Source organism: Nipponia nippon, unplaced genomic scaffold (genome assembly GCF_047370975.1).
Source record: "Nipponia nippon isolate SJK-2023a ecotype South Korea unplaced genomic scaffold, ASM4737097v1 scaffold_2, whole genome shotgun sequence".
Taxonomy (NCBI): Eukaryota; Metazoa; Chordata; class Aves; order Pelecaniformes; family Threskiornithidae; genus Nipponia; species Nipponia nippon.
This window is the reverse complement of record NW_028262336.1, coordinates 97,818,402-97,846,129: the sequence shown is the minus strand read 5'-3', so window position 1 is coordinate 97,846,129 and position 27,728 is coordinate 97,818,402. Positions and strand designations below refer to the sequence as shown.

Here is a 27,728-nt window from a genome sequence, read left to right as displayed (position 1 = left end):
CGCCAAAACCCACGTACATTTGGCTACCTCTCCCCCTCCCAAGGGCTTCTATCCTGCCTCCAGCTTCTCTCAGAAATCATCAGATAAGCCAGGGTTGTCCATACCCTGATGGGAAAACAGTTCTTCCATGTAATGGCTCTGTAACAGCCTCTCCAGACATGCTGTTCTCTCTTTCGGAGAACGGTTTCTCTCTGGAGGGGAATCCAGGTGGTCCTTAGGGACTCCTGAGTTTGTCATAGCTGCTTCCTCTTGCCTGGGAATGGAAAAGCTTTTGATCTTAGCCTAAACAGTCATAAACAGAGGCTTGGTGGTGTGACAGAGCCGTTAGCCATCTGGCCTCCACCTTCTTTCCCTTTAGGTGGGCATAGCAAAAGTCACCAAACAACTCTGAACCCTGGAACTAATACTTTATTATAACATATAATATACCTATAAACAGTGAAAATTCAGAACTGCCAAGTGAAAGCTTTGCACACAAACCTCCCCCTAACTACCTACAGCCTTAGAGGCCAAGTCCCTGCTTTGTAGAGCAGCTCTCAGAGCTTTCCTCAATTGAACATGTTCTTCAGAAGCCCCTCTGGGCTTCTAAGAAGTCTCTCCTTCCATCCCTTCTATGGCTCCCCTGTTCTCCTGCAAATTTCCAAAAGCTAAAGGGACCAACTCCCCCTCCCTCTCCTCTCCTTGCCAGAGAGCAAGGGGCAGAAAATGGTAAGCAAGCTGTCTTCTACCGTTTCCCACACTCCTGTTCATCTGAAGAAAAAATAGACAACACTTCTACAGGTAACTATGAATAAATCAATTTAAATACTTCTACCATCTGCCGTAGTGTTTCTTGTTTCCTAAAGCAACAAAAGATCTGAAAACCTGGTATGAGGTATAGTTGGCTCTTCTTGGAGGTCCAGAAACTACTCGTGAGAACATAGTAGAGAGTACGCAGAAGAGGTGTTACGACGGATGTTAAGTCTCCCAGAGCAATAAGCCTTGTACCTTCATTTTCACAGCAATCAAATCTCAGCTCCTAAGAAATCACTGCTTTTTGGCAGCCTATATATTAGCAGGATGTGTGTATTGGCCTCATCCTTGAATTCAGATTTCTGTTTAAGAGAAAATAAAGTTACCCAGGCCCTTTGTTTTATTCTCCAACTTCTGCTCTGTTCATGATAAGAGACTGCTTTAAACACCATCAGATTTTTAAGAGAATTTAGCATCAACAACTCCCATTTAGGCATGTAAATAAGTCACTTTGGATTTGCTGGATGCTGAGTGCTCCTGAAGAGCTGCCCCATCTACTACTTCTGTACCACTTCACATACCACTCATTGGATTTAAAGACGACATCAATAGGCAGACAGTGCACTACTCAGGAGTAACTTTGATTGTTAGGCACACAGGGAGAACGGTTCTGTCGTGGTACAAAAATGCATTTCATAATGATACACTCCTCCTCACATCTCCGAACTTAAGTGTTTAAATTACATACTTTGTACAGGTGTCAACAGTGAAACAGTGAAAATAAAATTAACTTCCCAAGTACCCTCATTTTTCAAACACTTGCACAATTCATCCTAGGTTGTAGCAGGTGATCATGGAACAGACTCGCTCTTCTCTCAGTGCACATGTGTTTTAATTTTGCTTGTTTGATACTTTCTTGATACTAAAACACTTGGGAGAGGCTATTATTGAATGGCTGAAGGGAATATGCCATGATTAAAATTGCACAGCATTTGCTTCCAGGCCTTTCGTTAGGAAGGTAAGAATTCGTATTCTTCTGAAAACTAAAGAGGAGGCATGGACATTCCCAGTTGTTGTCATGGATACAGCTGCTGAGAAAAATGTCATTGTACCCCTGCAGATAAATGCATGTGCCAACTGCTTGGAATACGCGGTGGGAAAACCACTGCAGATGTTAAACATTCTCACATGGCCATCAGGTTCCTCTGAAACTGTGCACTAAATACAAGAAAAAAAAAAAAATAAAGAAGTTATTTTTAAACATAAAGGTTACAGCGTGAAGGAAGAAAAGGCTAGGCGGTTTAAAAAAAAATGTTGGCACTTTCATAGTTCATGATGTCATGGAGGAAAAAATATTATGGAACAATAGTATGAGTAAAGGATCAAGTGTCAGCCCAACTTCGAGTTATCTGGATTTTGTCAGTGTGTGTTATAACAGTATTGTTAACTACAATAACTGTATTTCTTAGGTCAATGGATGATTAAAAAAACAAACAAATAAAAAAAAGCAACAAACACACGCTGGAAAATTTTGAACTGGGGAAGCTCTGATCCTGATTAGACCATCTCATAGTGTCGGCATTTTCACTTGGGCTAGGGCACTTTGAATCTCTTTCTGCTTCAGCTATACATTAACTGTTTACTGGGGACAGAGATCACAAAAAATGAAGAGGTTGAAAACATGAGACTGTTCGTCCTTATAGCATTTTCCATATCCACTGATCTAGGTCCTTGAATGAATTAAGGCAATTACCAGGATGCTCCTGGAGTTTTGCTGCACACCAGTTAGCAGTATTTTATTGCACCATGCAGGTGGGAAAAAGCAAATAATGTCCCTACAGCGAGCAGGCAAGGTTTTGGATTCTCCTCTCCTGGTAAAGTGGAAGCACACAACTCCCCCTCCCTCTTCACGTAATCCTTCAGATACCGTGCTCCTAAGGAAGCACAGAGAGAAGTGAAGGCAGGCTGCTCTAGGGCTATCGTTACCTTGAGTGAGTGAAGCCCTGACGGTTAGGATGTGGAAAGGTGAGTTTGATGGTGAGGCACGTGAAGACAAACAAGACAAGACTGGCTCCCTGCGTGCAAAAAGAGGCCTTCAGCAGCGTGGAAGAACTCACCCCAAACTGAGGAGCTAATTCACGACCGTGCGAAGACCAAAGAAATAAGGAAGCAGAACTGAGCACCCTGTTATAAATCTCTCCTCGTAAGTATTTTGGGACAGGCCTAAACAATACAATGCTGTGTTTTGCAGAGATATGTGAGCTATCGCTAAACGAAGCACACTGGAACTGGAAGCAAGATAACCGCTTTAGCATGATGTAACACCCCAGCTAATTAGCTCCGTTAGGAACAAAGCCTGAGAGCTGCACTGGATCCAGAGGGCAAGCAAGTTCATTTAGAGCTAGCTAGGGCACCTCAGTATGGCACTACCGTCCTCCAGACAGACACCTCCTTGATGTACCAACTGAAGATGTAAAGCACGATACAACAAAAATAATAGTAATTATCATTATCATCATCATCACCATCACAGGAAGAGGTGCAGTTTCACTGGAAAAGTAGTTGTGAAGTACATGCTGTTAAAAAAGAAATGTGAGAACATACAATTACACCGCAAAATGTTGGGTTTTTTACCAAAGCTGGGAGCGAACTCCTCTGTTTGACACGTGAGCAGGCGAGCCCAGATTCCTACACTGCTGCTTTCACAACAGGTCATGATGTTTATCCCAGCCAAGAAAATAGCTGTTGATCGGCGTTCTGCCGTATCTGATCATCACTATGGCCCAGCACCCTACCCTGGTGTCCACTTCAACACACAAGTCCTTTGAAGCTATCCAGTTGCTTTAGAAAAGAAAAGCCACAAGAACTGGAAGCAACTTTAAACAGCTCACTCATGGCAGCCACTCCCCCCTCCCACCACTGTAACCAACAGACCTCACAGGCGTTTGACATAATGGCTAAGTGGTATGCAATTCGACTAAAGAAAAAAATTAAAAGGCATTTTAAGCAAGTGCTCAATAGATTCCATAGTACCTGTCTCAGCTTAGGAGTTGTAACTTTCTCCTCAGGAATTAAAATGTTTTCTGAAGAACCCCCAAGTTCATTTGGGAGGGGAAACAAAAAAGAAGACAAAGAAAAGAAAAAGAAAAAAAAAAAAAAAGAATCTGGCCTTTCTAGTTTTACATATAGGCTTTAAAATACAAGTTCATGTCCTAAGTACAGATAATTATGGCATGCGAATACACATTTCAGAACACATATGCCTTGCAAAATGAAAATTTCATAATAGTTACAGAAGGGCTTCTAGTACCTGCATCCGCATTGCAGTCCTTTGATCCCACTAGCCTACTACACCTTCCACGTTTGCGTAGCAGACAATTAGGGAAATAAATGTTTTTAAATTAAAATAAGTTCTTATCTTCAGGAGACATACAAGGCTTAGAACATCATCATTTCACTCCTGAAAGATGGAAAGGGTTAGCTGGATATTTAAGAAGATAGGCAGTCATGTTTCACTATTTGGACTCCAACAGCAGCAATTAAAAATATACTCTTAACTGAAACGACATCATGAATTCATGGGTAGGGACCCACCTGAGTAGAAATAAGGAAAACAAAAAATGGAGTGCCTCAGGAGCTACAGATTGCAGAAAAATTATGAACGATTTCATAGGCTGAACGCTGCCCTGCAGGCAACATCCTCCCTTTTAAGATCCACCCACAGAATTAAGCATGTCCCATAAGCATCACTAGCTTCCAGGAGAAAAGCTGTTCCAAAGCCATTATGACAGGCCATACCTGATACAGTGCTAGAGATGGAGCACCCACCTTACTGATCAAGCCACCCCACAATATTTCTAGGCACACGCATGCAGCAGCCAGCACAATCTACAGGCACTTAAATCCTGTCTCTTGTTTGCTATAAACCTCCTCAGTGTGACCTGCTTACTATGTACGCAGAAGGTTAGGTGTGCACTAAGCATAGAGCACAAAGCACTAAAATCACACGCACTCTCTCCTACTCCAGAGATACTCCTTATTTCTTTACATCTGGTTCTCTGTCCAGAGCAGGAGCTTACACACAAGTGGATCAAGTACTACATCCTTCCTTGCTGATGCACTGAACACCCTCTCCTCCACTGAGCCTTCATTTAAGCCTCTGTTGGCTGTGACGACACATGAAGACACCCTAGAAGCTACAACAGTTATATTTGCCCACGTCCAGGCCAAAAAAAAAAAAAAAAAAGGACTTAGAGGTCACTGAAAGAGACAGTCAAGCTAAGCATTCACTGGGATGTGTAGTTCCAGGTCGCCAAGACATTGCCCAAAAAGCTGTTCCCAAGTTACTTTGCTGTTTGCAAACAATCCTCTACCTCTGCTTTGATCTAGCTTCAGAAGGAAGCTGTCCCACACCTTAAACTCCATTTAAACTGCCCTGATGAAACGTCCTAGGTGTCCTCTCCATCCTTCACTCTCTTCCGCAGAAGCTTTTAGGAACAGTAAGCGTATCCATCCCCATTGTCCAAATCCCAGGATGCTGACATTTCAAATCGTACTCTTCTCTATGCAACTCGTGAAAATAACAAAGAAGATAAAAACCTCCCACCAATGCTCAGGCAGCTGCTTGCCTAGATGCAATGAACCCGGCACAGGTTGCCAAGAGACTGCAATGATGAGCAGCATTTATTCTTGAATACTCTCAAATGGGCTTTCACTGTATATTAACTCTAAGCAATAAAACATCAAGACCACATTCTTGTTTCAGTTTAGAATTAGTTTTTATAGCCGATATATAAAAGGAGATAGTTGTAATAGACATGCTATGATGTTCTTAACTGGAACTATATAAACAGTGCTTCTATAATAGGCGCTACTCTGAACTTTGTCAGGGAACTGCCTGAACTTCAGGCTTCATGCCTGGCACTGCTTTTCCTGAATTTTAAACCTGAAAGAAACATCTGTGAAGATGAGAATGACCAAGCTATAGAAAATGGTTAAGAATAAATAAATAAAGAAAAAAATCTGAGAATAAGCGATTTTCAAATAGCATGTATAGAAATTCCCCCTCTAACCTCCATTCCCTAGGGTAAAAATTAAGTGCAGATTCAGTCAAATTTAGGAGGCTTTAAAGAACAGAAAAATTCAGCCTATTATACCATTTAACAAGATACTGCTAGTGATTTTCAACCTTTCCAACTAAAAATAAGGTAATTTTGCAATTAAAACAAAAGCCACCATTAAACCTTAGGTGTCAGAACATTTTTCCTTATTTATACCTATCAGATGAATAATTTTATACACTGTGCAGCTAGCTAGGGAACAAAAGTTCTATTGCATGTGTTTCTAAGACAGCAGTACTACAGCCTTGCACATATTCTTAGGCATTCGTCAATGATCAAATTTTTCAAGCAAAATTCAGCACTACCAACCACTTCTCTCTGTGGATACTGCATATTATTTTTGTCATACAGCTTAGTATAAATTTTTTTTTGTGTAAGTTATATTACATACCTCCCCGATGAAAGAAAGACACAGAAGTGCTTTTCTGTATACTGCAAAATTCTGCACACATCAAGAATCAGAGGTTTAGTATTGCTTAACACCTTGGGGAGAAGAGTTGGAATCAGTATTTCTCCATCACTATATGCTGTGGTAAAACTCTATTAGCAGCAACCGACAAAGTTTAAGTGGTCCAAGGTCAAGTAAAAGGGAAGGCCAAGCTTGGGCTCAAACAAAAGACATACAATCTTTCAACTAAATTGCATAGTTTGAGAAGTTTTGTAATCATTTCCACAACAAATAATTTACCAGAGGGAAAGCACCGAAAGTATATCCAGGACACAAAGGGTCAAGAAGCCTACATTTTATCAAGTCCCTCTGCCAAGCGTTCCTTTGGTGCATTTAGATGGGTCCTATTCTCTACCATACTCATGACCTCTGAGTCATCTGTCACCACCTGCAAGAGGTGCAGAACCACCTCCAGTGATGTGGAAAGAATGGTGAAGAAGGTGCAGCGCTATCCAGACACCCTCAACTGCATCTTGACCAACTGCATCTCGGTCAAACCCTAGGTCATCAAACATGATGCAGAATGACATCAGAAACAAAAGAAAACGTGGAAATAACTTAAGTTCTTGCAATTTCCTTTTGTAGGAAATTTTAATTTAGCTTAGTTCCCAGTTCCCCTGAGTGCCTCTTAAAACTCTAGCTTTCAAATTTTAACTAAAGCAGCATACAAACGGTCTTACAGCAAATAAATCATGGCTATAGTAGGGAGAGTATTCAAAATAGCAAACAGTCCAGGGAGGTTTAATTAGAGAGAGGAGAAAGACTTTAGACCTTGATAAGACATGACATGATTCCATGCCATTGATCTGCAATCACATAGCTTTATCTGTAATGCAAACAGAAAGTTATTTAGAATACTCCTAATTAGGTATAATAAGTGTACACTGGCACATTACTGAATCTATAAATAGACAGCAACCACAACATTTCACTCCTGCTCCATGTTAGAAGGTATGGGGAGGGGTGGGGGGGAGAAGAAAGGCACTTTCCTTTTTGTAAGACCTTTCTTAAAGTTGTACCATTGAAAAGAAGTAATTTTTTTTGCTTCTGAAGGTATTTAACCAGGCCTTTAAATACTGACAAATTTTCCTCAGCAGACACAGGTTATCCCTGACACTTGTGCAAAAGGAAGAATACTTAATTCAAAATCAATCAGGAACCATATTCTAGTGATCTGTAAGACATTCAGAGAGACACGGCTCTGGGCAACCCAATGTTGCTTTGAAAATGTCCCTCCTCTGAGCATGGGGGTGGGACCTCCCAAAGTCTCTTCCAACCCAGATTACTATTATGATCCTGTAACAACCCCCATAAATATTTTTTTTTCTAGAAAAAGTCCCTCTCTATAACCTCTCATACCTACACACAGTAATTTAAACTGTGGATTAGCTATAAATAACCTTGGTGTATATTTCAAAGAAAAGGTATAATCATCCTTAGCATAAAATTCAGCAGCAGCTCATTTGCCTCTTGCCCTGGCTGTGACTTTTTTTTTTTTTTTTTAACTCAAATAGAAAAAAATAAGATTTTCCCCTCATTTCCAGCTCCTCACTGTGAGACAACCTCCCAGGGACACAGATTTATCACGGGCTCAAAGGGTAATTTGAAATAGGAGCCCTTTGTAAAACTGTTGGCAGCAGATCCCTGGCTGAGGAAGGGTGGGGAAGGAGTAGAACCTGTGATGTTAACTCCTTTTATCTCCTCCTCAGTGGTGCACACACCGATCAAGTGAAAAACTGATTTTTTAAATTTTTTTTTACCCTAAACAGTGTAAGCAAAAAAAAATTCAGTATTGGTTCACCCGCACACACACGTGCACAGAATTACTGATCTCTTTATGTAAGAAGTAAGATCATCTGAAGTGTACATATAATCAGAACTGTGGAAAAATGCAAAGTTTAAGAAGCTGGAATAAAGATTATGTATTCCTTAAAAAAAAAAAAAAAAAAAAAAAAGCTATTCACTTTAGTTGCATTTACCTGGCAACACCAGGTAACATGAGATAATACACAAAAGCACTGATGGGTTTTTAAGCATACAGCTTGACACTGTCAGCACATTTAATAGCTTGCTTTTGACAAGAGCTTGTCAGAAGTTCTGTACTTATTAGGATCTTTTCCTTTGAAATGCTGAAGAAGCAGCAGAACAGAGTTTTGCGATGCAGCATCAGGGGCATAGATAGAAATCTGACAACCCTCTGAAGCCCAGAGTATTTATTTTTAATGTATTTTATAAAATTACCAAGTAGGGCAAGGGAAAAAGCTTGTCATCTATTAGACAGGATACAAGCACAGACCCTAACTTGTGTAACTGCCTTTCAATTTTTGAAAGCTTATTTGCCGTGGATTGGGGAAGGTTGGAGGCCACCGGCCTAAGCAGTAAAGTGTCTCAGGTATAAATTTTATCTTGCCTGCACATAGTTTTGAGGCACATTGACCAAAATGTTCTCTCTACAAAATGCAAACCAGTGGACTCAGTACAGGTAAAACCCTTTTCTTTGCTTCCTAAAGCTTGCCTGCTTCCAGAAGCAGACGAAAAGCAGCATACAAACGTGTATTAACCCAGCATTCATTCATAACTAAAAAAACCCCAAGATGCAGTCAACTGAGCTACATGAAGAAGTTTTCTTAAATTCTGTTTTCCCCCTACAAAAGCATTACAATGCAGACTTCCAGGATACATGCAAAGTTTGCTTGAACAAGTTCACTCACTCAGGGGAAAGAAAATAAAGTTTAACAACATCAGATAGATGGCTCTGAAGGTTATTCCTGCTTATTTTGTCTGTAATGAGAAGCTGTGTAAATGATAAAAATATTTTTTATTTCCTTAAAAGCTCTGGTTTAATCAGAAACATTGGCTCTTCAGCTCACACCCAAGTAACTCACTTACACTAGGTCCCTGTTGCAGACCTGCGTCCTCTCAGCATTCCTCCCAGGCAGAATCCACGTATTATAAATATATCAAGTTAATATACAATAGAAAGAATTACTGTTTACACCATGAACACCACCATATTCTTTCAGTGATGGGATCCTTGACTCACTAAACCCCTTTTTACCCTTTGTGCTCTCTCTTTTTTCCACTTTAACAGACCTCTGAGACTGAGGCCAATCAATGTTGGTCTATAGAGTAACTCGTGTGAAGGTCCTCTCTTTCTTGGGAGAAACCTTGCAGAGTTACAGGCTGAAAGGAAAAGGGATGTCACCCTTCCTCTGTTCAAATTCCTGAAAAAAACGTGACAGCAGCAGGCAAGAAAGGAGGGAGAGAACAAGAAGCAAGATGTCTCTATGGGAGCATTAAAACAAACACAGAAGTATGTGCTCGTCCTCACGATCAACAGAGTGTGCACAAGGAGGGAAGAAGTCTCTGCCCGACAGGCGGCCAGGACTGCTGGTTAGCCACGCTGATCCTTTCTGGCATCCTTAGCTGAACCAGAGCAAGCCACCCTTCTCACCAAGAGCTGGGAAGACACCGACCTCCCTCTCACTCCGGAGCATCACAGCGGCAATAAGGACTACCAGCTGTCAAACTGAAGCCAGTCAAACTCGGTTGCTAAATTTAAGCAACCACACAACAGGACATAACTGACCAGAGCAGCATGACAGCCCTTTAGATCCACTTAAATCTCCACAGGCATGAAAAACCTCGGCAGATCTTCCCAGCATGAAACTATGCCAGAAGTGCAAAACGACACCGAGGGCATGGCCGGCTCTCGTCAGCGAGCACATCCAGACAGACCCTGGCATGGGCTGGACATGCATCCTCCCAGTGGCTGCCCACAGAGGGACTCGTGCTGCTTCCCACCCGGCAAATACATCGGGAGACTCACCACCCACAAGCTACTGTTCAGCTTCAAAACCCTACTAAGGTTGCTAAGTGACAATAACGTAGCGCGATCTCACACCATTTGCAACCCCCAAACGTTTAAAGGCAAGGAAATGAATGGTTCAGATCATCATAAATCTCACACCGCCCATCTAATAAACAAATAAATTCTCATCAAGTGTAAAGCCTTGCCGAATTCATAACAATAATGTTAACTCTCCCAGGAGTATAGCTCAGGTTTTTTCTGATCGTGCTTTCAGTCTCTAAGCGCTGAAATATTCCTAAACAGGAACATCAGTCGAATGAGAAACTTAGCTGGAAAAAAAAAATTATTTGCTCTTTCTTCATAATTGTGCAATATATCAGGATAATTCCTACACAGCAAAAGTTTTATAAGTCAACTATGTTCTGACTTCGTGTACAAAACCTTTATGGCCCACATCCAACGAGCACTTAAGTGCCGGCTTAATTTTAAGAAGTAATTAATCATATAAAAGTGTACAGGACAACTGAAGTGTTTCAGTATGTGCTTAAATGTTTTACTAGAATAAATCTCTTATTTCATTTTAAATAGCATCTAATGCAGTGGTCTTATTTTTAGCATATCAATGAAATAATATTTATTTTGGGTCAGCGTTAAGCTTGTTTGCTGTGATAAATACAATGTTTACATTAAGAAAGAATGAGGTTTCTTTTCATTATCATGTGGAGGATGTAAGTTATGGATGTCCCCAAGCTAGGCTTTTTTTGCCATTGCTAGCGAATTCAGAGTTGTGGCTTGAACTTAGTATAATAGAGCTACGGTTACTGCACTGTTATTTAGTAGCCTGTTCTTAGGTTTTTAAAATAAGATTTTGGAGAATGTAACTTACTTTTTGGAGGCAGGAGGGGAAAGGATAAAACAGTAACGTAAGATGGCAGCAAATACAAAAGTGAAAGAAACAGTTATCTCTCTTCATAGAAGACAAAGTCCGGGTACCAAAGTATCAAACTGAAAAAAATGAACAAAGCTAGCCATGCTGTCAATAACTTTATAACATCACATCCACCTACGTTACAAATAACTATAAAGAATCTCAAAAATCTAATGGCCAACAGGAACAAAATATTGGAAGAACAAAATATTGGTCTTGTGGTTCCTTTGCAAGTGAGCTACTGAAGCACCTTCGCAAGACACCAAACTATGTCTTAACTATCCCTATCAAAGGAAAACATCCAAAACATCAGAATGACTACAGAAGCATTCTTTTATACCCAAAACTCCGTATTCTGACCTTCAATGAATCCACACACAAACACACAACACTGCACATTACCTTCTTGCTGCGCTTTAGATTTCGAGGTCTCCAGACTCTATATGTTGCTCTCTAGATCCCTTGCCAGAAGCACGGTTGGTCAAAGTTCAAAGAAAATGAGAGTAACATTGTTTAAAAACAAACTTAGCCTTTTGGAGCGTTCCACAGCAAGAACATTGGTCTAAACTGCCTTTTACCGTCTTTAGTAAGTCAAGAGGGTTCAAAACTTCCCTTCGGATAAAGGCTTTGTGATAGTCAGACTGTTCTTGTGATCACTACTTCAATTATAAAATCACTAATTCTACATGTTCTTCTACAGACATCCAAACTAACTTGGCTAGTCCAGCTAGTCATACAGCAGTCATACAGCAGTCTTGCATTTGGATTCTGATGTAATTCAAAATGTCCACAAATTATCTATATAGCCTTACATGGATAAAGATCCAGCTATAGAATAGTCCTTTCTTGAGCTCTGGCATGGCTGTTACGTGTCTTCGGGACTGTGCGCATGAAGTTCACAAGATAAGGCATCTCAGAAAGGGATTCCCAGTTGTCATTTGTTCTTGAATTAGTCTCTTCTTGTGCTTCTTAAAACCAGAAATTCTCTCTAAACTAAACAAGAAGCTCAATGTGTTTCACCTGATCTTTTTGGCAGAAAAGCATTCCTCAGCTCCGTGGAACAAAACACAAAACAATCAACATCTTTTATATTAAAGATGAGAGTGTGATTATCTTGTCTTTTTTCGCATTCACAGCTCACCAGCTGGCTGGGGGAAAAAAAGTATAACTCCTGTTATTTTTCAGTACAAAATAGCATTAATCCTTTAAAGATTCTAGAAAGAAAAAAAAAAAAAAGACCAAAAGCAACATTTTCTTCGAAGACCTGCTTGCAAATATCTACTAAAAAGTTACAAGATCCTCTTTTCTGGTACTTCGCTAGCAATTTAAGCTTTGCCACTACATGCATCACTAAAATGCCTTAGCAGATTTCATTTCAGTTTTATACAAACATGTGTCAGGATTTGGAGTAGTAATGACCACTATGCCTTAAATGGTGTAACTCTTTCCATTCTAAGCCTGTTCGCTTCTACATAGCGCGTTTAGTCATTTTTAACTTCCCAAAACTACCATGTCTTTGGCTGAAATTTTCCATTAATGGACACTTTTCTGAAAGCTTATGTAAAGATACAGCAAGTACGAGAAGCAATAAATATTGCACACCACTTCACCCTAAAAACTGGTTTGCTTCATCCAGGCCTACTCTAGAACTGAATAATATATATATATAAGTATATGAAACCTTAAATATATTATTCTGTGCATGAGTATGTGTGTCTGCATGTATGAGGAGCATACACTGAAGAACTGATTCTGAATATTTCACTTTAAAGTTAGGTTAAAGACCCCGGGATGAGGGGAGGGAATCAAATTTACCAGAGATTTTACAACAGTTGTGGAGAAAAGTTGGTGAAACATTTTACTAAGGATGGATATACAATGCATTCACTGAATAACGAATTTAATCGCAGAGTGAAAATGATGGAAAATACGAATACTGCAGACAGATATCCTGCAGCACCCTTCAGTCTTTTCTGTAAGCACTGCCAGATGCCAAGAACTCAAGGACAATTTCTATGCACTTGGTCACTTTAGTTCTGCCCCATGCTGTGTGAACACAGCGATAAAGTTTAGACACTATACATGTTACTGCTGTTGCAAAATTGCAAATTACAACGCGTTTTGAAGCTATGCAGATTCAGACAACCTTAATGCACATACAGGATCCCCAATGGGGTTAAATTTGCTACCGTGGCATTCTCCTGAGAACTTCTGGTACATAAAAATCGTGTTTCCTTAACCAGAAAGGAATCAACCACTACTTAGCTGAGTAAATCAGGAACTATCAAAGCTAGAAAAAGCAGGTTACATTGCAGAGCGTGATGTTCGTGAAGTCTAACACCAGTACCGACCACAGCACTTTACACTTAGGTGAATTAACAAGCTATGGTCACCGGAGAGAAACGTATGCCAGAAACAAACAGGAAGTGACTGCAGGGGCTTGGCACCGGCAAATGTCACCATATGGAAGAGGTTAGAAACTTTTCGAAGGCTCAGTGCCTAAATGGCTGGTGTTACCCACTAAGGCCAATAAAAACACAGTGGGGAAGTGAATTAATTTACTTTTATTACTCCATAATGATTTAGGATATCTAAAAAAACATATTAAGACTTCAGGTAAGATAATTGTAGTAACAACTCTTGCCATTTAACTAAACAACACTGTATCATCTCCACTAATTATAACACACGGGTGTTTCTGAACATCTCCCACGTTACAGTAATTTAATTATTAACAAAAACCACTGGGGGTGAAGGAGAGGAAGACACCATTCTCCCAGATACATTACAAGTGTATTTATCTCGCTCAATACACCCTATTTTCCTGCATTTCCTGATTTATACTTTCTGCTCCAGAATGTCTGCTTCATCCAAAAATAAACACAGGCCAGATGACACCCAATTGCAGACTTAAGAGCAAAACACGTATCCAGCCAGGTCAGCGATGAAAGTGCTATTCTTTATATCCACTTTTAGCAGAGAGTACTCAAGACAAGAGTAGGAACTGTAACTGTGCTCATCTGATGACCCTACTTCCAAGTATCCAGGGAGCATTTTATTTATTAATCTTGTGGTTGCCCCCAAGATGAGCAGAATTTAAAGAGAAAAAGTGCCAGCTCTAATTCGAACCTTCCCTTCTTGACAGGTCCCAGCTATAAAGAACTGAAGCAAGACCATCTTTTTAAGGAACATACTTGGCACTACAGTGATTAACTTTAAAGAAACTACAACCCAGCTGATGACAGGCAGAGTTTTCAGGCTGCAGCCCCAAAGATCTGAAGTCATCTGTTTCATTTAGGAAAGGCACCGATGCTGCCTGTCTTAACCAGCATCTTTAAAAGTTAAGAAGACAAATTTAACACAGACGCATGGAGAACTTTCCACGACTTCAATCCCCAATCTAACACTGTTTGTACAGCATGATATATACTACTTCAAAACTGTCTGACGACAGTTTTCCAAAGTCTTCATAAGAACAAAATGCATATTCCAAAAATGGTTTTACCGAGACATTTTTTGTGTACTAAATATTCAGGTCTCCCAGAGATGGGGAAATTGTGGGTAGACAGCATGAAGTCAAGAATTGTTTCAACGCTTTCCATTGGGGATTTCAGCTCAAAACTGCTCGAACTTCACAGGGTACCTGCTACCTATTTATTCCCTTGCATTTCCTCCAGGGAACACATACAAGCTCCACAGATGCCACAGCTTCCAGGATGAGGTTTATAGATGCTGGCTTTAATCTCACAGAATTACTAATTAATTTCGGTTCTGACTCCCCTAAAGCCATTTACTGCCACAGTGCCACTCTATAACCAAACACGGGGCTTGAGCAAACAGCTCCTAGGTACAAACAAGGTGTTGGCCCAAAGAATAGTTTAGTCCTTTGCGCTGCAACTTGTTCTCTCCTCCTCAGGTTTGCAGACACCAAAACACGTTGATCTTCAAGTTTTCTGTTTGGGAAATTAATAATGGCCATATTGTGACACACACAGGCCTTTAAATTACTCTAAAAATGTGAGGAACACATATGCATAAATTAAAAATACACCCATAAGAGAAGTTACATAAACATCTGGCCCTATCACCCATCCATTTCACGTAGCGATTTACTGTAAAAGTAGTTCCACTGAAATAAAGCGAGCAATTTGCAGAGGCAGTTGCTATTCAACATGGGCAAGTGGTAGTAAAACTGGACAACAGATTTCTGAGTAGAACTGTATGCATATGATTAGCGTATCACAAACAAGCAATGAACTTCAGTGTAATTACATCTGCCAATGTAGTATCCTTTTTTTTTCATTTTCCCATTCTGTTTCTCACCACTTCTGTTTTCAGCCAAATAATTAATTGTTTTTATTTAGGAAGAAGAGGGCAAAACTTAAAAACTCCCTTTGAGCACTACAGGTGTTAGAAATCTTTGGACTTTCTTTGTGCTAGCGGAAGGGGTTTGCTCTTATACATACATTCGCTAAATCTTATTGTACACACGTTAAAAAAAACCCACTCCTGAATGATTCTCTCTGCAAAGTATCACCATATGGTAGCTTTCACAAATGATCAACTGTACCAAAACATCTAAAAATAACCTCTTCCTTAAGTAAAATAAAAACAATTACCAGCAGAGACTTTGGGGTATAGTTCTGAGCTAAGGAATCAATACCACGTTGCTGAAATGTTTCAAGTAAGTATATAAGCAACCTCCAGAGAAAAATAGCACAGCGTTAAACGGCCCGCAAGCATCAATGATAAATGTAATATACATGTTTTGGCTTCTTTCAAAAGTCTATTCTTAGCTGTAAGAACAACCCAATCCATTTAATTAAAACCTTAGCTTACAAACACATTCACTGAGTAAGTGAAGCTTAAGAAATCTAATTTGAATGAAAGGGACTAGCTGGGTAAAAGAGTAGCTCCCTGATGTTCCTTGCTCTAGTGGTTTCATGTAACCACTGATCACCAACTACTACAACAGCAAACATACAACACCCTTAAACTAAATGGGAGTTGTCTGTCTAAATATAGCTACTTTTAAATAATGCATCGCGAGTTATAAAATAAAGTGCTACTGAATTATTTAACATGGGTCTCATCTTTAACAAAGATATATCAGTTTTAATTAAATGGAAAGAAAGATGTTTATATTTGGGGTTGCACATTATTGTAAACTGCAACCAGTACAGCAACATTTTATGACTCCCATTATGTCAGCAGCCAGTTTTTCCTATATATATCTGATTCACAGAAATAGAACTGAGACGCTAACTAAGATAAGCAAAAGCATCACTTGCAGAGCTGTCTTAGAACTTCAGGCCATCCCAGCTTTGCGCTCATTCACAGCCCCCAGATACAGAATATCCCACCAACCCGTAACAGTTGGTAAGGATTGGCTGAGATCTCATGCTCACAGACCTGTTTCAATAACGTTCATAATCCACATGCCTTCCTTGCACAAGTACCAACCAAGAGAGCAATCTCTCGAATACACTTAACACCACTACAGCTAATAAAGCATCACGCTCCGTCACTTTTAAAACATTTTGAAGACCGCCACACAGAAGCGGTGTTCAAGCTGAAAGTTTGTGTAGGGCTATGTTTTCAACACAATGCAATAGCTGTATATTATTTATTATCCTGACCCTTCAGCCAGGCCTAACATCTGCAAATGCAAAATTAACATTTAGCAATAAAATGGGATGACACGTCATGTTTAGGAAGTTTCAGGAAAAAATTGCTTTCCACCTCGCATAACGGGATACTGCTACTGTTTAACAACCAATGCTTTCTGTTTAAAGGCAGCTGCCTTTTGGATGTACCGTGTGAAGCGAAAGCTCAAAGGAAGAACAGCAACAATCTGACGGGACTCCACAAACAGCTCCTTACTAATTTTAATGGGTGCTCTGTAAAGGAAACAACACCACATGACCTACTGTGTACAAATCAAACCCTAAGTGTGATCTGTCTGGGCCTGCATGGAGTCACTTTGCTCCTCAAACCAGACGCTTCCAGCAAAAACCCTGATCTTGATGTCACTGCACCCACAGGCTCTCCCCAACGGGGTTTTTTGCAGACCACATCACTGAATGTGGACCACGCTTTATAGAAAGTCATGGGATCCTTCTACAGAGAAAGTAAGTCAGGTCTCATTATTTATGTACTTTTAAATGCGTGCTTGTTGAAGTTCATTTTACAGGAAAAAAAAAAAACGTGATATAAATACAGCATCCATCAAAAAGTTAATTCCACCAGGATGACTTCGGCAGCCAAAAAAACTGCATTAACCTAAAATTCTGACAGCTGCTTTTTCTCCAGCCCCAGGAGCGAGGATGTACAGAAGTTCCCTCCTCTCCCGCGAGGTGCCTTTCAAAGCGGCCACCGCGTTTCCCTCCTTCGCGCCACCGCCGCTCCCAAACGGGAGCCCGCCGCGCCACCGCGGGCTCCCTGCCCGCCGCTGCCCGCCGCTGCCCGCCGCTCCGGCGGAGCGCACGGCGGCGGCCCCCCGGGGCCGGGGGTGAAGCAGACGGAGCGGGGCGGGGGGGGAGAAGGAAAGTTGGTGAGGAAGGGCCGGCTGAAGCAGCCCAGCCGCGCCGTGGGGAGGCAGGGCGGGATCCCCGCGGCAGCGGTGCCCGCCGCCGAGGAAGAGGAGCCGGAGGGAGGCAGCCCGCCGCTTCCCCCACACCCAGGACTCCAGGCAGGGCAGGGCGGCTGCCGGCCGCCGGGGAAGGCGGCTTCCCCTCCGGCCCCGCGGAGCCCCGGGGGGCTCTTCCTGCCAGCCGGGGACAGATGTGGACGCAACAGCTGGACGGGGAGGAGGGGAGAGGGAAGGAAGGAAGAGGCACGGCTGCCTCCCCCACCACCACCACCGCCGCCGCCGCCGCCGCCGCTCCCGGGGATGCGGGCGGGATGCAGCGGCCGCCCCCGGCTCCGGGCTGGCCCCGCTCTTGGATGGGCATGGGGCAAAGTCGCCCCGGAGGCAGCGGGGCTCGCCGGCTCCTGCCCCCCTTACCTTGCTGCGGATCTGGCCCGAGGTGGACACTTTCCGGATGAGTTTCTGGGGGCCCTCCTGCTCCCCTTCGCTGTCCGACGACTCGTCCGCCGGCCCCGCCGCCGCCGCCGCGGGCTGGGGCTGCTGCGGGATCCCGGCGCCGCTCATCCCCGACTCGGCCCCGGCCATCTTCCCGGACTCCTGCCGAGAGACAGCACACAAGCCCGGCTCAGCCAGGGCAGCCGCTGCCGCTCCCCTCCCCGGGGAGGAGGAGGAGGCAGCGCGGGAGGGTGGGGAAAGAGGCGGCGCGGGGGGGAGGAGACGGAGGCGGTGGCGGCGGCGGGGACGGGGACGGGGACGGAGCCGGAGCCGGGCGCTGGCGGAGCGGAGCGGGCCGCCCGGCCGCCATCTTCCGCCGCCCCCTCTGACGGGGAAGGGCGGCGCGCCCGGCCCGGCCACGGCGGGCGCCGCTCCCCGCTCGCCGGGGGCTGGGGTGCCGCCACCCGGCGGCGGGCGGAGCCGGGGCGGACGGGCCCGGCCCCCTGCGCCCCTGCCGCCGGGGAGCCGCCGGGGAGCGGCCGGGAGCGGCCGCCGGCTCCAGGGGGCGCCCAGCGGCGGCGGGTGCCGGTGCCGGTGCCGCCCCGCCGGCCGGGCCGGCTCGGGGGGGCCCGCGCCGCAGGTGAGTCCGAGGGGCGAAAGCGGCGAAGGCGAGGGGGGAGGGCCCCGGCGCCCCCGCACCGGCCCGGGCGTCCCCGCGTCCCGCCTGCGCCGCGGCCCGCGTGGTGCGGGCGGGGGGGCGAGGCAGCGGCGGAGAGCGGCCCGCTGGCAGCCCAGCGCCTTCCCCCCACAGCCCTCCGTGAGCACCGCCGTGGGTGTGTAAAGCCCGGTGACCGTCAGCGGGCGGGGGGAAACCGAGTCTTCACGCAAGCACAGCGAAGCCGTCCGGCTCTGAACGCGGGTGGCCGTCGCCCGTGCCGTCCGGTCACGGCTGAGGACCGCGTTGCTCTCCCTTGGGACCACTGGGTGTCTTTTGGGGACCGGATAGGTGGCATCTAATGCAAGGGGCTCCTTATCCACGCCTTCACCCAGTCAATCCCGTGGTATCCTTCAGCATCAAAGCGCTGGACAATTTCGGCAAACGCATACATTGCTTTCCAGTTGTTTTCTCCTCTTAGTTTAATTTTCTTATTGCTCTCTTCATTTTCGTCTTTGTAAAAGAGGAGCTTTTACTTTTGGGGAAAGAAAGGGTCAGTTTTCCCTTTTAATCTCAGATCTGGCAGCTCACACGGTCTCGAAATGTCACCACATGTTCTGAATTGTGGGACTTTGAAATTATTGTGGCTTGTATGTAGTCAGTGTTCAAAATAAGCATTTAAATCACAGCAATACTAAATAAAACACACAACCCCTAGCTGCATGGACCGGATTAAACATAAGAAAGCAACCAATACTTGTGGCTTCTATATTCCCACAATTCTATTTATATTTCTAGAAAGGGAACTGACATCTCTTAATATGCTAATATAATGCCGCAGTACCTAAATACAAAGCAGTTAATGAGAAAGAAAAACAAACCCATAGTGTACAACCTATCGCACACTGCAGACACCTTGCCGCGAGCTTAATTTCATACACTCTGGCGTACCCCATTTATTTTATTGGGACTTATTCGTAGTAGGTGAAATTAAATATTTCCATGAAGCCTCGCAGGTTTTGCATCTTAGTTCTGTGTTACTGCATCAGGTACTTCAAATGAGATTCTACTACTCTCCTCCACATAGGACCGCTTCTACTAAGTTATATTAAAAAATTTTCAAAAGTTACATTTAAAAAGTCAATATTTCTATTAAGTTATATTTTAAAGGAATTTTGGTCATGTTACCTACATTCCCTATTAGAATAATAATAGGGCCTAAATCCTACCATTAATACCACATCTCAAAACAGATGAAGTTCTCCTATAGTCCCTTTTCCTTACAGGCTAATTGTGAAACTAAGGGATGACTCTGCCTTGTCTCACTCCTCACCTGAGAAAGAGTTCTCCTTTTTCAAAAACACGGGATCAAACTTGGACAAGCACAAGTATGTACTGCTCTCAGTGAATTAATTTAGGGCACGGCTAGGAAGAAAGATAGGTTAAGAACAAAGTTTATGGACACTTGTTCTTTCCACCCTCCTTTCTTCCTCTTCTCCTCCTTAATTTCAGGAATAGCAAATTACGCCAGAACACGTCTCACTGCAATTCCTTGAGCCTTTTGAAGGTAAATGACAACTAAACATTGCAAGAGGACGACAAGACAGAGTTTGCTAATTAATGCTGACACATATTACACGTAATTGTGACTATGATTTGAGGAACACTTAGTGCTAACAGAATGCCAGCAAGATTGACTAACTCCATTTAATTCAACTAAATTAAACAGCGCTAGCTGAACAACACTACTTACTGTTAGATTTGTTCCCATACTGAAAAAGCATTCAAAATATCGGCACATGTGACTGCCATGTATTTGCATCACAGGACTAGGATCCTGTGCAAAGTTACATGCAAAACTGTTGACAAGTAGACATTTCCCCCACAGAAAATACCTTTCCAAATTCAGTTGAAGAGGAGAGATGAGACAGCGAGGGGGAAAGGCACACAAAGGCCTCAAGTGTATAATTTGGGATTAGGACGTTTGAACTCGGGGAGATCATGAAGCTGACTATGTTGATGACCCCAGATTTGCACCTTTGGGTGTTTGGGGTTTTTTTTTAATAAAACATCATCTGGTTGCTTGTTCCTTACATATTTAGACCTTGATCCTAGATACAGTAGGTGATTAAAGTGTATTTTCAAAAACACCTTCCACTGAAGTTTTGGAATAATAAATGCACAGCACCGGTATCTTCCAAAGCAAAACACTAATTTGGTTTGTTTTCAAACTGCTTTCACACTGCTTTTACACTGCAAGTTAATTTAAAAACTCGTCTTCAGGTTTATAAAACATTGGGCCTTTTAGCAATGGATGTAAATACATTGTTTCATCATATATTACATGGAAAAATAGAAACAAGTTAATAATTTGGTTTTTAAAGGTAACAGCTCCCGTGACATCCAATGGTTATTACAGTGCAAGCTCCAGAGGAGCTGGAGATCTCCTTAGGTATCTGTATGGACAGCTCAGATTTCATAGAATCATAGAATAGTTTGGGTTGGAAGGGACCTTTAGAGGTCACCTGGTCCAATCCCCCTGCAATGAGCAGGGACATCTTCAACTAGATGAGGTTCCTCAGAGCCCCGTCCAACCTGGCCTTGAACACTTCCGATGATGAGGCATCCACCACCTCTCTGGGCAACCCGTTCCAGTGTTTCACCACCCTCATTCTAAAAAATGTCTTCCTTATATCTAGTCTGAATCTACCCTCTTTTAGTTTAAAACCATTACTGCTTGGCCTATCGCAACAGGCCCTACTAAAAAGTCTGTCCCTGTCTTTCTTATAAGTCCCCTTTAAGTCCTGAAAGGCCGCAATAAGGTCTCCCCGGAGCCTTCTCTTCTCCAGACTGAGCAACCCCAACTCTCTCAGCCTTTCTTCACAGCAGAGGTGTTCCAGCCCTCTGATCTAGATTTCATCTCAAACACATAAACTCTGGTAAAAGACTATGTGTAGGTGAAATGGGCAATAAATACAATTCTTCAACTTCTGTTCACCTTCAGAGCTTAACTATCAACCCTAGCTTCTGCGTGCTTTCTGCACCATGCAGAGGGCATCATGCATCCTCGTGTGGGCTACCCCATTGTCATCTCCCTCTCTCCTGAATGCCCAAACACAAAAATTGGGTTACAAGGAGGGAATCCACCAGCCTTTCACTTTCAAGCGAGTCTTATTCCTCATATCTTGATAAACTTCAGAGTGCTATGAAAAAATTTTGAAGTACTAAGCATGTTCTCTCAGGTCACCTAATGTGAAGATTTTAGTAATGATAACCTAAATCTGGACGTGGTAGGAAGTGTCCCACAAGTACACTTCAATGAGACTATGGTTTTGGCGAAGTGCGTACTGGAATCTGTAAAATTATGGGTTCTAAAATCCACAATCACCTAATGTGTGCAGAGTTCTTCCAAACGGAGAAACCAAGCAAGTGTTAAGCATTGTTGAAAGTACCCGAGTTACTCATTTATGTTAGCGTAGAAAGCTGTTTCTACAAACATATACGTTGTCCATGCACAAAGACAGTTTTAAAGATCTCACCATTTCCACTTGTTCTTCTTTTCAGAGGCATTAATAGATAATCAGGGTCCAGTTCCAGCCTTCACTCAGGTAAAGCTGCCTAAGATAGCCATGAAGCTTTGCCTCAATGAAGACTGCCAACTTGACTTCCATCCCTTCATCTCACAGCTGAAATTCTTCCAGGTGATCAATGTCAGACTCGGTATGAGAAATATTGAATAGCACATTTCAGCTCAGTGAATATAGCTGTGAATACTGTGGTACAAGTGGTACCACTAAAATCCCCTAAACTTCTGAATATGAAGAATTCTTGAAGAATATGGGGATATATGCAGCTATTAAAAACACATACGATATTTGCATGCGCTATGTCTTTCATTTAACATACTCAGTTTCACGCTTCTTAGTAATTGCCTTGAATTTCCTAACTGAAGCAAGGGAAGACTGGTGAAAAGCGTAAAGAAAGGCTGGCATTTAAAGGGAGATGCTCAACTGATACAAAACAGCTCCGCTGACATCATTTGCACTACGGCAGTTGATATCAGCTGATGATCTGCCCTTTATATTCAAAGAATCCCAAAGTGCTGGGTACATATATGCACTGTGAGAGCGTTTTAACTCAACCACATCCAGTCCCAATAATAGAATATGTGTCGCTAATATGCAATGTAGGAAAAAAAACCAAATACACACGCGCTCTAGCTGGGCTGGAGATTATAGTTTATAATGCAGATTAATGCATTGTTTGATTCCAGGAACATAAATGATTCCAGCTCTAATATTGATTCCCTCCATAACAAGCGTATTTACCTCCTTTTCTCTAGGTCACTTTGGCATCTATAAGCTGAAGGGTAATACATTTTTTTTCCTCCACCTTGAAAAGTTGTTCTGAGGGGATCTGGATGAATAATGGTGTATGTGTCAGGTTAACAATTCATCATGCTTAAAAGACTTTATTGAATCTTTCCTAATTTTGATGGTTAGTGGTAACTATAGTTTTTAACTGGGCTCCCCACACTGAGCAAATTAATTTCAGATCTGCCTGTCTGAACTCCCTCTGCAGATCGAGTTAGCGATGTTATTCTTTCTTGGCTTCCTTACTTACGAAAAGGGAAACCAAAATATAACACAATGTATGCATACCACTGTTAAAGAGAGTAACTGCATTGCTCATGGCTGCTTTAGGGGTAGCTGAGGCAATCCTGTAACCTGTAGGTTACAAAAATGTGTTGTATGCTTTGGAGTGAACAGATATAAACCAGTGTAGGTCATCAAAATAAAGAGTCACTTTGCAAATGTGTTAGGACTCATCTATGCATTTCAAGGGAAAGGTGAAGTCAAGACTGAGGTCTCATATAAAATATGAAAGTCAGGTCTAGAACTTTGTAAGACATATATTGTGTATATTTTGAGTACAAAGCCACCAAATCTCTCTTGGGAGAATGCAGGATGAGCCTTACATTTTCTGTTACTTTTATTTAGCTCCACCATGGAGGCTTTAACGCAATCCTTACTGGAGTCAGGAAGAGGGTTTCCATTCAAAAGTGAGCTGTGAATTAAGGAAAGGATTTTATAGAAATTTGAAATTGCACACAGACAAGTCCAACCCTGACAGGCAAAGGAGAAGTTGTGGCTCCATTTGATATCCATCACTTATTTCTCAGAACAGCTATAGGGACAGCGCTTCCCAATGACTTCTGACAATTTGCACAGATAATTAACTTGCACAGATTCAAAACCTGCAATAAATAGCTTCCTCTATCCTGCTGCTCTTTTTCTGTGTTTTGAGAGTGAGGGAGAGGTCTGGGCACTTTTTTTTCCGTTCATCACTTCCCTTCACCTAAATCTCCCTTTGCCCCCATTATAATAAAAAGCCTGCTTATGAGCAGATACAAAGAAGAACGATGTGGCTTTTGCCACAAAGACTATGTATTTTATCAGCAGGTTACCAGGTAAAGGATTGAGTGGTTTAGCTGAAATTAGAGTCTTGTAAAGGAAATCAGTGCAGTGGTTAACCTTAAAACTGCATTCATGGATGTACTCTTTAACAAATGCAGCAGTGAAATGATAAACATGACCCAAATCCTGGCCCTTACTGGGGGAGGGGGAAATGGAGAAAAAAAAGATGTGCTCCTTGTTTATCTGAGCCCTGTGCACAGAAGGAAATGGGCTTGGATGCTTCAGCCAGGACTCCGCATTTCCAAGCGGAGGGGCTGCAATCCATCTGCCTCCCAAGTTTCAGCCGAGTTTCGAATGACAGCAGCCAATTTAAATGTCACTGTTTAATAGGATAATGCATTCGCAGGAATCGGCTCCGTCGCCTTCCTCCCACGATGTCTTCATCTCTCCAGGCAACAAAATCTCGGGTTTCCCTTGCCTGATCCTTTCGGTGTCAGCTCCATGTTACCGAAACACGCATACAGCTGTTTTCCCTATCACAGCTGCATCTTCGGCAGCAGCTTTCGGGGCTTGAGAACTGCAGAGGGCAGTGAAGGGGGATGTTCAACTTCACAACAAAAACGAGGCTAGTAAAAATGTATTTGGGAGGGCTACAAATCCTAAGAGGGAAGGGGGTGAACTGAGTTCACTGTGGGTATCTCCAGGGCTGGGCTGCTGCTTTCCTGGGAGCGAGCACGCTGAGCCAGGCAGAGCGTGGCTCTCCCCCAGCTGCTCTTTAAAACGGGGTTTACAAGTAAAACCAGGGGCCCTGGACGTTAGCAAAATACGGCACAGCCAACTAAAGGGGAGCTTGGCAGCGGCATGGGTCCGTGCTTCATGTCGCCTCACCAAGTTCAAGACCAGAGACAGCCTAGCCTTGACCTCTCAGACAGCCTGAAATCTCCCAAGCAGCTACCCAAAGCCTATTTTTAGCCCTCCCTGCCTGATGTGTGTGTGTGTGTGTTTGCACAATGGAGAAAAGCCCAAGAGCGGGACCAGATGGCCCTGAAAAGGGAAATCTGATTTTATCGCCTGCTGAGGATGCCGATGACATGATTTCCTTCAGTTGGAAGGAGGGTCTCCAAGTTGCTTAAACAAACCGCAAAGCCACCACACCGCAGCTTTCCTCCCCGCTCCCCTCCCTTCGGAGCAGCCCAAAGGCACGCACTTTCCCCGCACCCCAGAAAGCAGGGTGGCAGTGGGGTACCCCGGCCCCGGCCCCCTTTGCCGCTGCGCTGCGACGGGGGCAATGCCCAGCTTGGCTACAGAAGAAGAAGAAGAAGGGAAAAAAAGAGTGTTTTCTTTCTGGAAACTGCCTCCCAACGCTGGACACGTTGCTTTTGCTGTGCTAAGAGAAGGCGTTTAACGGTATCAACATCCAACCCCCCTCGGCAAAGTTAAAGGCAAGGCTCTCGGTGCTAATCCCAGGCTTTCCACCCGGGCAGTGAAACTCGGAAAGGGCAATGAACTCCTCGTCCCGCCGAGGGACGGGCCCGCCAGCAAATGGCCGGACACGGCGGGGGCGAAAGGCTCCCACCCCCCCGCGCCCCGCGGGGAGGGGGCGAGAGCCGGCGGCCGGGCTCTGGCGCGGAGCGGGGTCGGGAGAAGGGAAGGGGAGGGGGGACGCCGATAAGGATGACAGCCCGACCCCCCGGCTGAACAATACAGGCAGGAAAAAGGGTAGGAAATGCCTGTGCAACTGCAAGGCACGCATGTACCTACCAGTTCCTCCCAGGCGGGGCTGCGGGCGCTATAGGAAGGGTACCCGTGCTCCTCCATCCCCCCGCAGCAGGTCCCCTGCCTCCGCGGGGCGAGCGCCGACGGGCAGCCAAGCCGGTTACGCCGGGCTGCGCCTCCCTCCCTCCCTCCCTCCCGCCGCCGCCGCCGCTCCTCCGGCCGGCAGCGCTTCCCCAGCGCCGCTCTTCCTCCCCCCCACCCCGGCCCCGCTCCTCCCTTTTTCTCCCCCGGCCCCGTCCGGGCCCCCTCCTCCCTCCCCGCCCGGCTCCTCTCCCTCCCACGGCCACCGGGCTCAGCCCCGGTTCCCGGGGGAGCCGGCCTGCAGCTGCCGCGCCGCTCACATCATCACCGCCGCCGCCGCCGCCGCGTCCTTTGGTGCGGGGCGCGGAGCCCGCCCCCGCCGCCCCCTGCCCGCCCGCGGCACCGCCCCGGGGGCTCCCCGGGCGCCCTGCACCCCCGTCCCGGGAAGCCCAAGGGATTTACGGGCAAATCGCCTTGGGCATAAGCCGGTTTGCAGCCGCTTCGGCTGTCGGCGTCGCGGCGGGGCCGGCGGGCGAGGATGCTCCCCGCGGGGCCGGCGGGGGGCAAGCCTCCTCGGTGGGCCGGAGCCGCTCATGCCCCGCCGGGGCTATGCCTCCCTCCCTCTCCCCCGGCCCAGCCCGGCCCGGCCCTGCGGGCTTGGTGCGGGGGCGGAGAGCGGGGTCTGCGGCCCCCACGGGCCGGGCTGGGTGTCCCGGGGCGCCCCGGGGGTCCCTCGCATCACCCTGCCCCAAGCCGTCCCCTTTCTGGGGGCCAGGGGTCATCAAGGTCAGGGCCCTGGTGCTGAGGCAGCCCTCTGCCCTCCCACCAAGCTCCTGAGAACGCAGTACCGCACATTTTAACCCCCTTTGCACAGCCTCTTTCCCCTGCAGAGGTGCCGGGTGGTCCCACACGTACCTTAAGACAAGCAGGAGCTGGGACATGGCGTGGCCACTGCGGAAAAGACAGCACGGACGTATAGGCCATGTCTGACACGGGGCGCCTTCCGTTTCCAGGGCCACCACTCCTGCCTTACGGAGTAGCAGGATTTCTCTGCCCTCCATCACGCCTTTTATTAATACACAGTGTGTATGCTTCAGCCTTCTCAGTTTACTAGTTACCAGCATACCCTTGAACGCCAGCCAACATATTACGACTCTTCAAGTGGATGTTGTATCTCCTACAAACTCAAGACTTTCACTCATTTGTTTCTCCCTGTTGTTGCAGAATAGCGGGATACGTGAAAGAGTAGGACTAGGGGAGAGAGTGCGAAAATAAAGCTCAGTCGCCATCCAAAATAATGGTGTTCTTCACCCCAGTTTTGCTATATTCCTTTTCATTCCAGCCTGCCCTTTTGAATTTGCAGCTATCATGCTTGATTACAAAAAGTAATCTCTGGGTCATCTACTTGGTAAGTGCAAACATCAGAAAAGGAGTTAGATTTCACAAGAAAGAAGAAAGGAACTTGTATTTCTAATAGTTTTATTTAAATATATATATATTCGTTTTCTTCGTGCTTTAAAGCTTTTTCATATCAAAAAATGGCACACTGCCACCTGAGCTCTAGCTTTTGCAAAATTTACATTGGCAACTGACAAAAAGTAGCACTACTGCTGAAAAAAGACGAAGTCTTACCTAGGCATTTAACTAAGCTGATAGAAAAATCCCATTAAGTTAAGACGGTGTGCCCCTATGCCAGGCCCAAAGAAGTGCCACAGCTCTTTTGAGGAACCGAAATTGCTGCATTTCTTCCAGCAGTAGAAAAAGGAACTATTTTTGTTCATAATAAGTTTATCAGT

General features: G+C 44.6%; 1 protein-coding gene across 3 annotated transcripts in view; it reads right to left on the bottom strand.

Moving 5' to 3' along the window:
* Positions 1–26,015, bottom strand: part of DGKH (diacylglycerol kinase eta) — a 172,872-nt gene extending 146,857 nt beyond the window's left edge. For all 3 annotated transcript variants that reach the window (XM_087757192.1, XM_087757189.1, XM_087757190.1), the window contains exons 1-2: positions 25,897–26,015; positions 18,046–18,225 (exon numbers count right to left, since the gene is read on the bottom strand). In XM_087757192.1, the coding sequence (XP_087613318.1) occupies positions 18,046–18,225; positions 25,897–25,953 (237 nt within the window). In that variant the 5' untranslated portion in view covers positions 25,954–26,015. The remainder of the gene's footprint in view (positions 1–18,045; positions 18,226–25,896) is intronic.
* Positions 26,016–27,728: the final 1,713 nt, after the last annotated feature.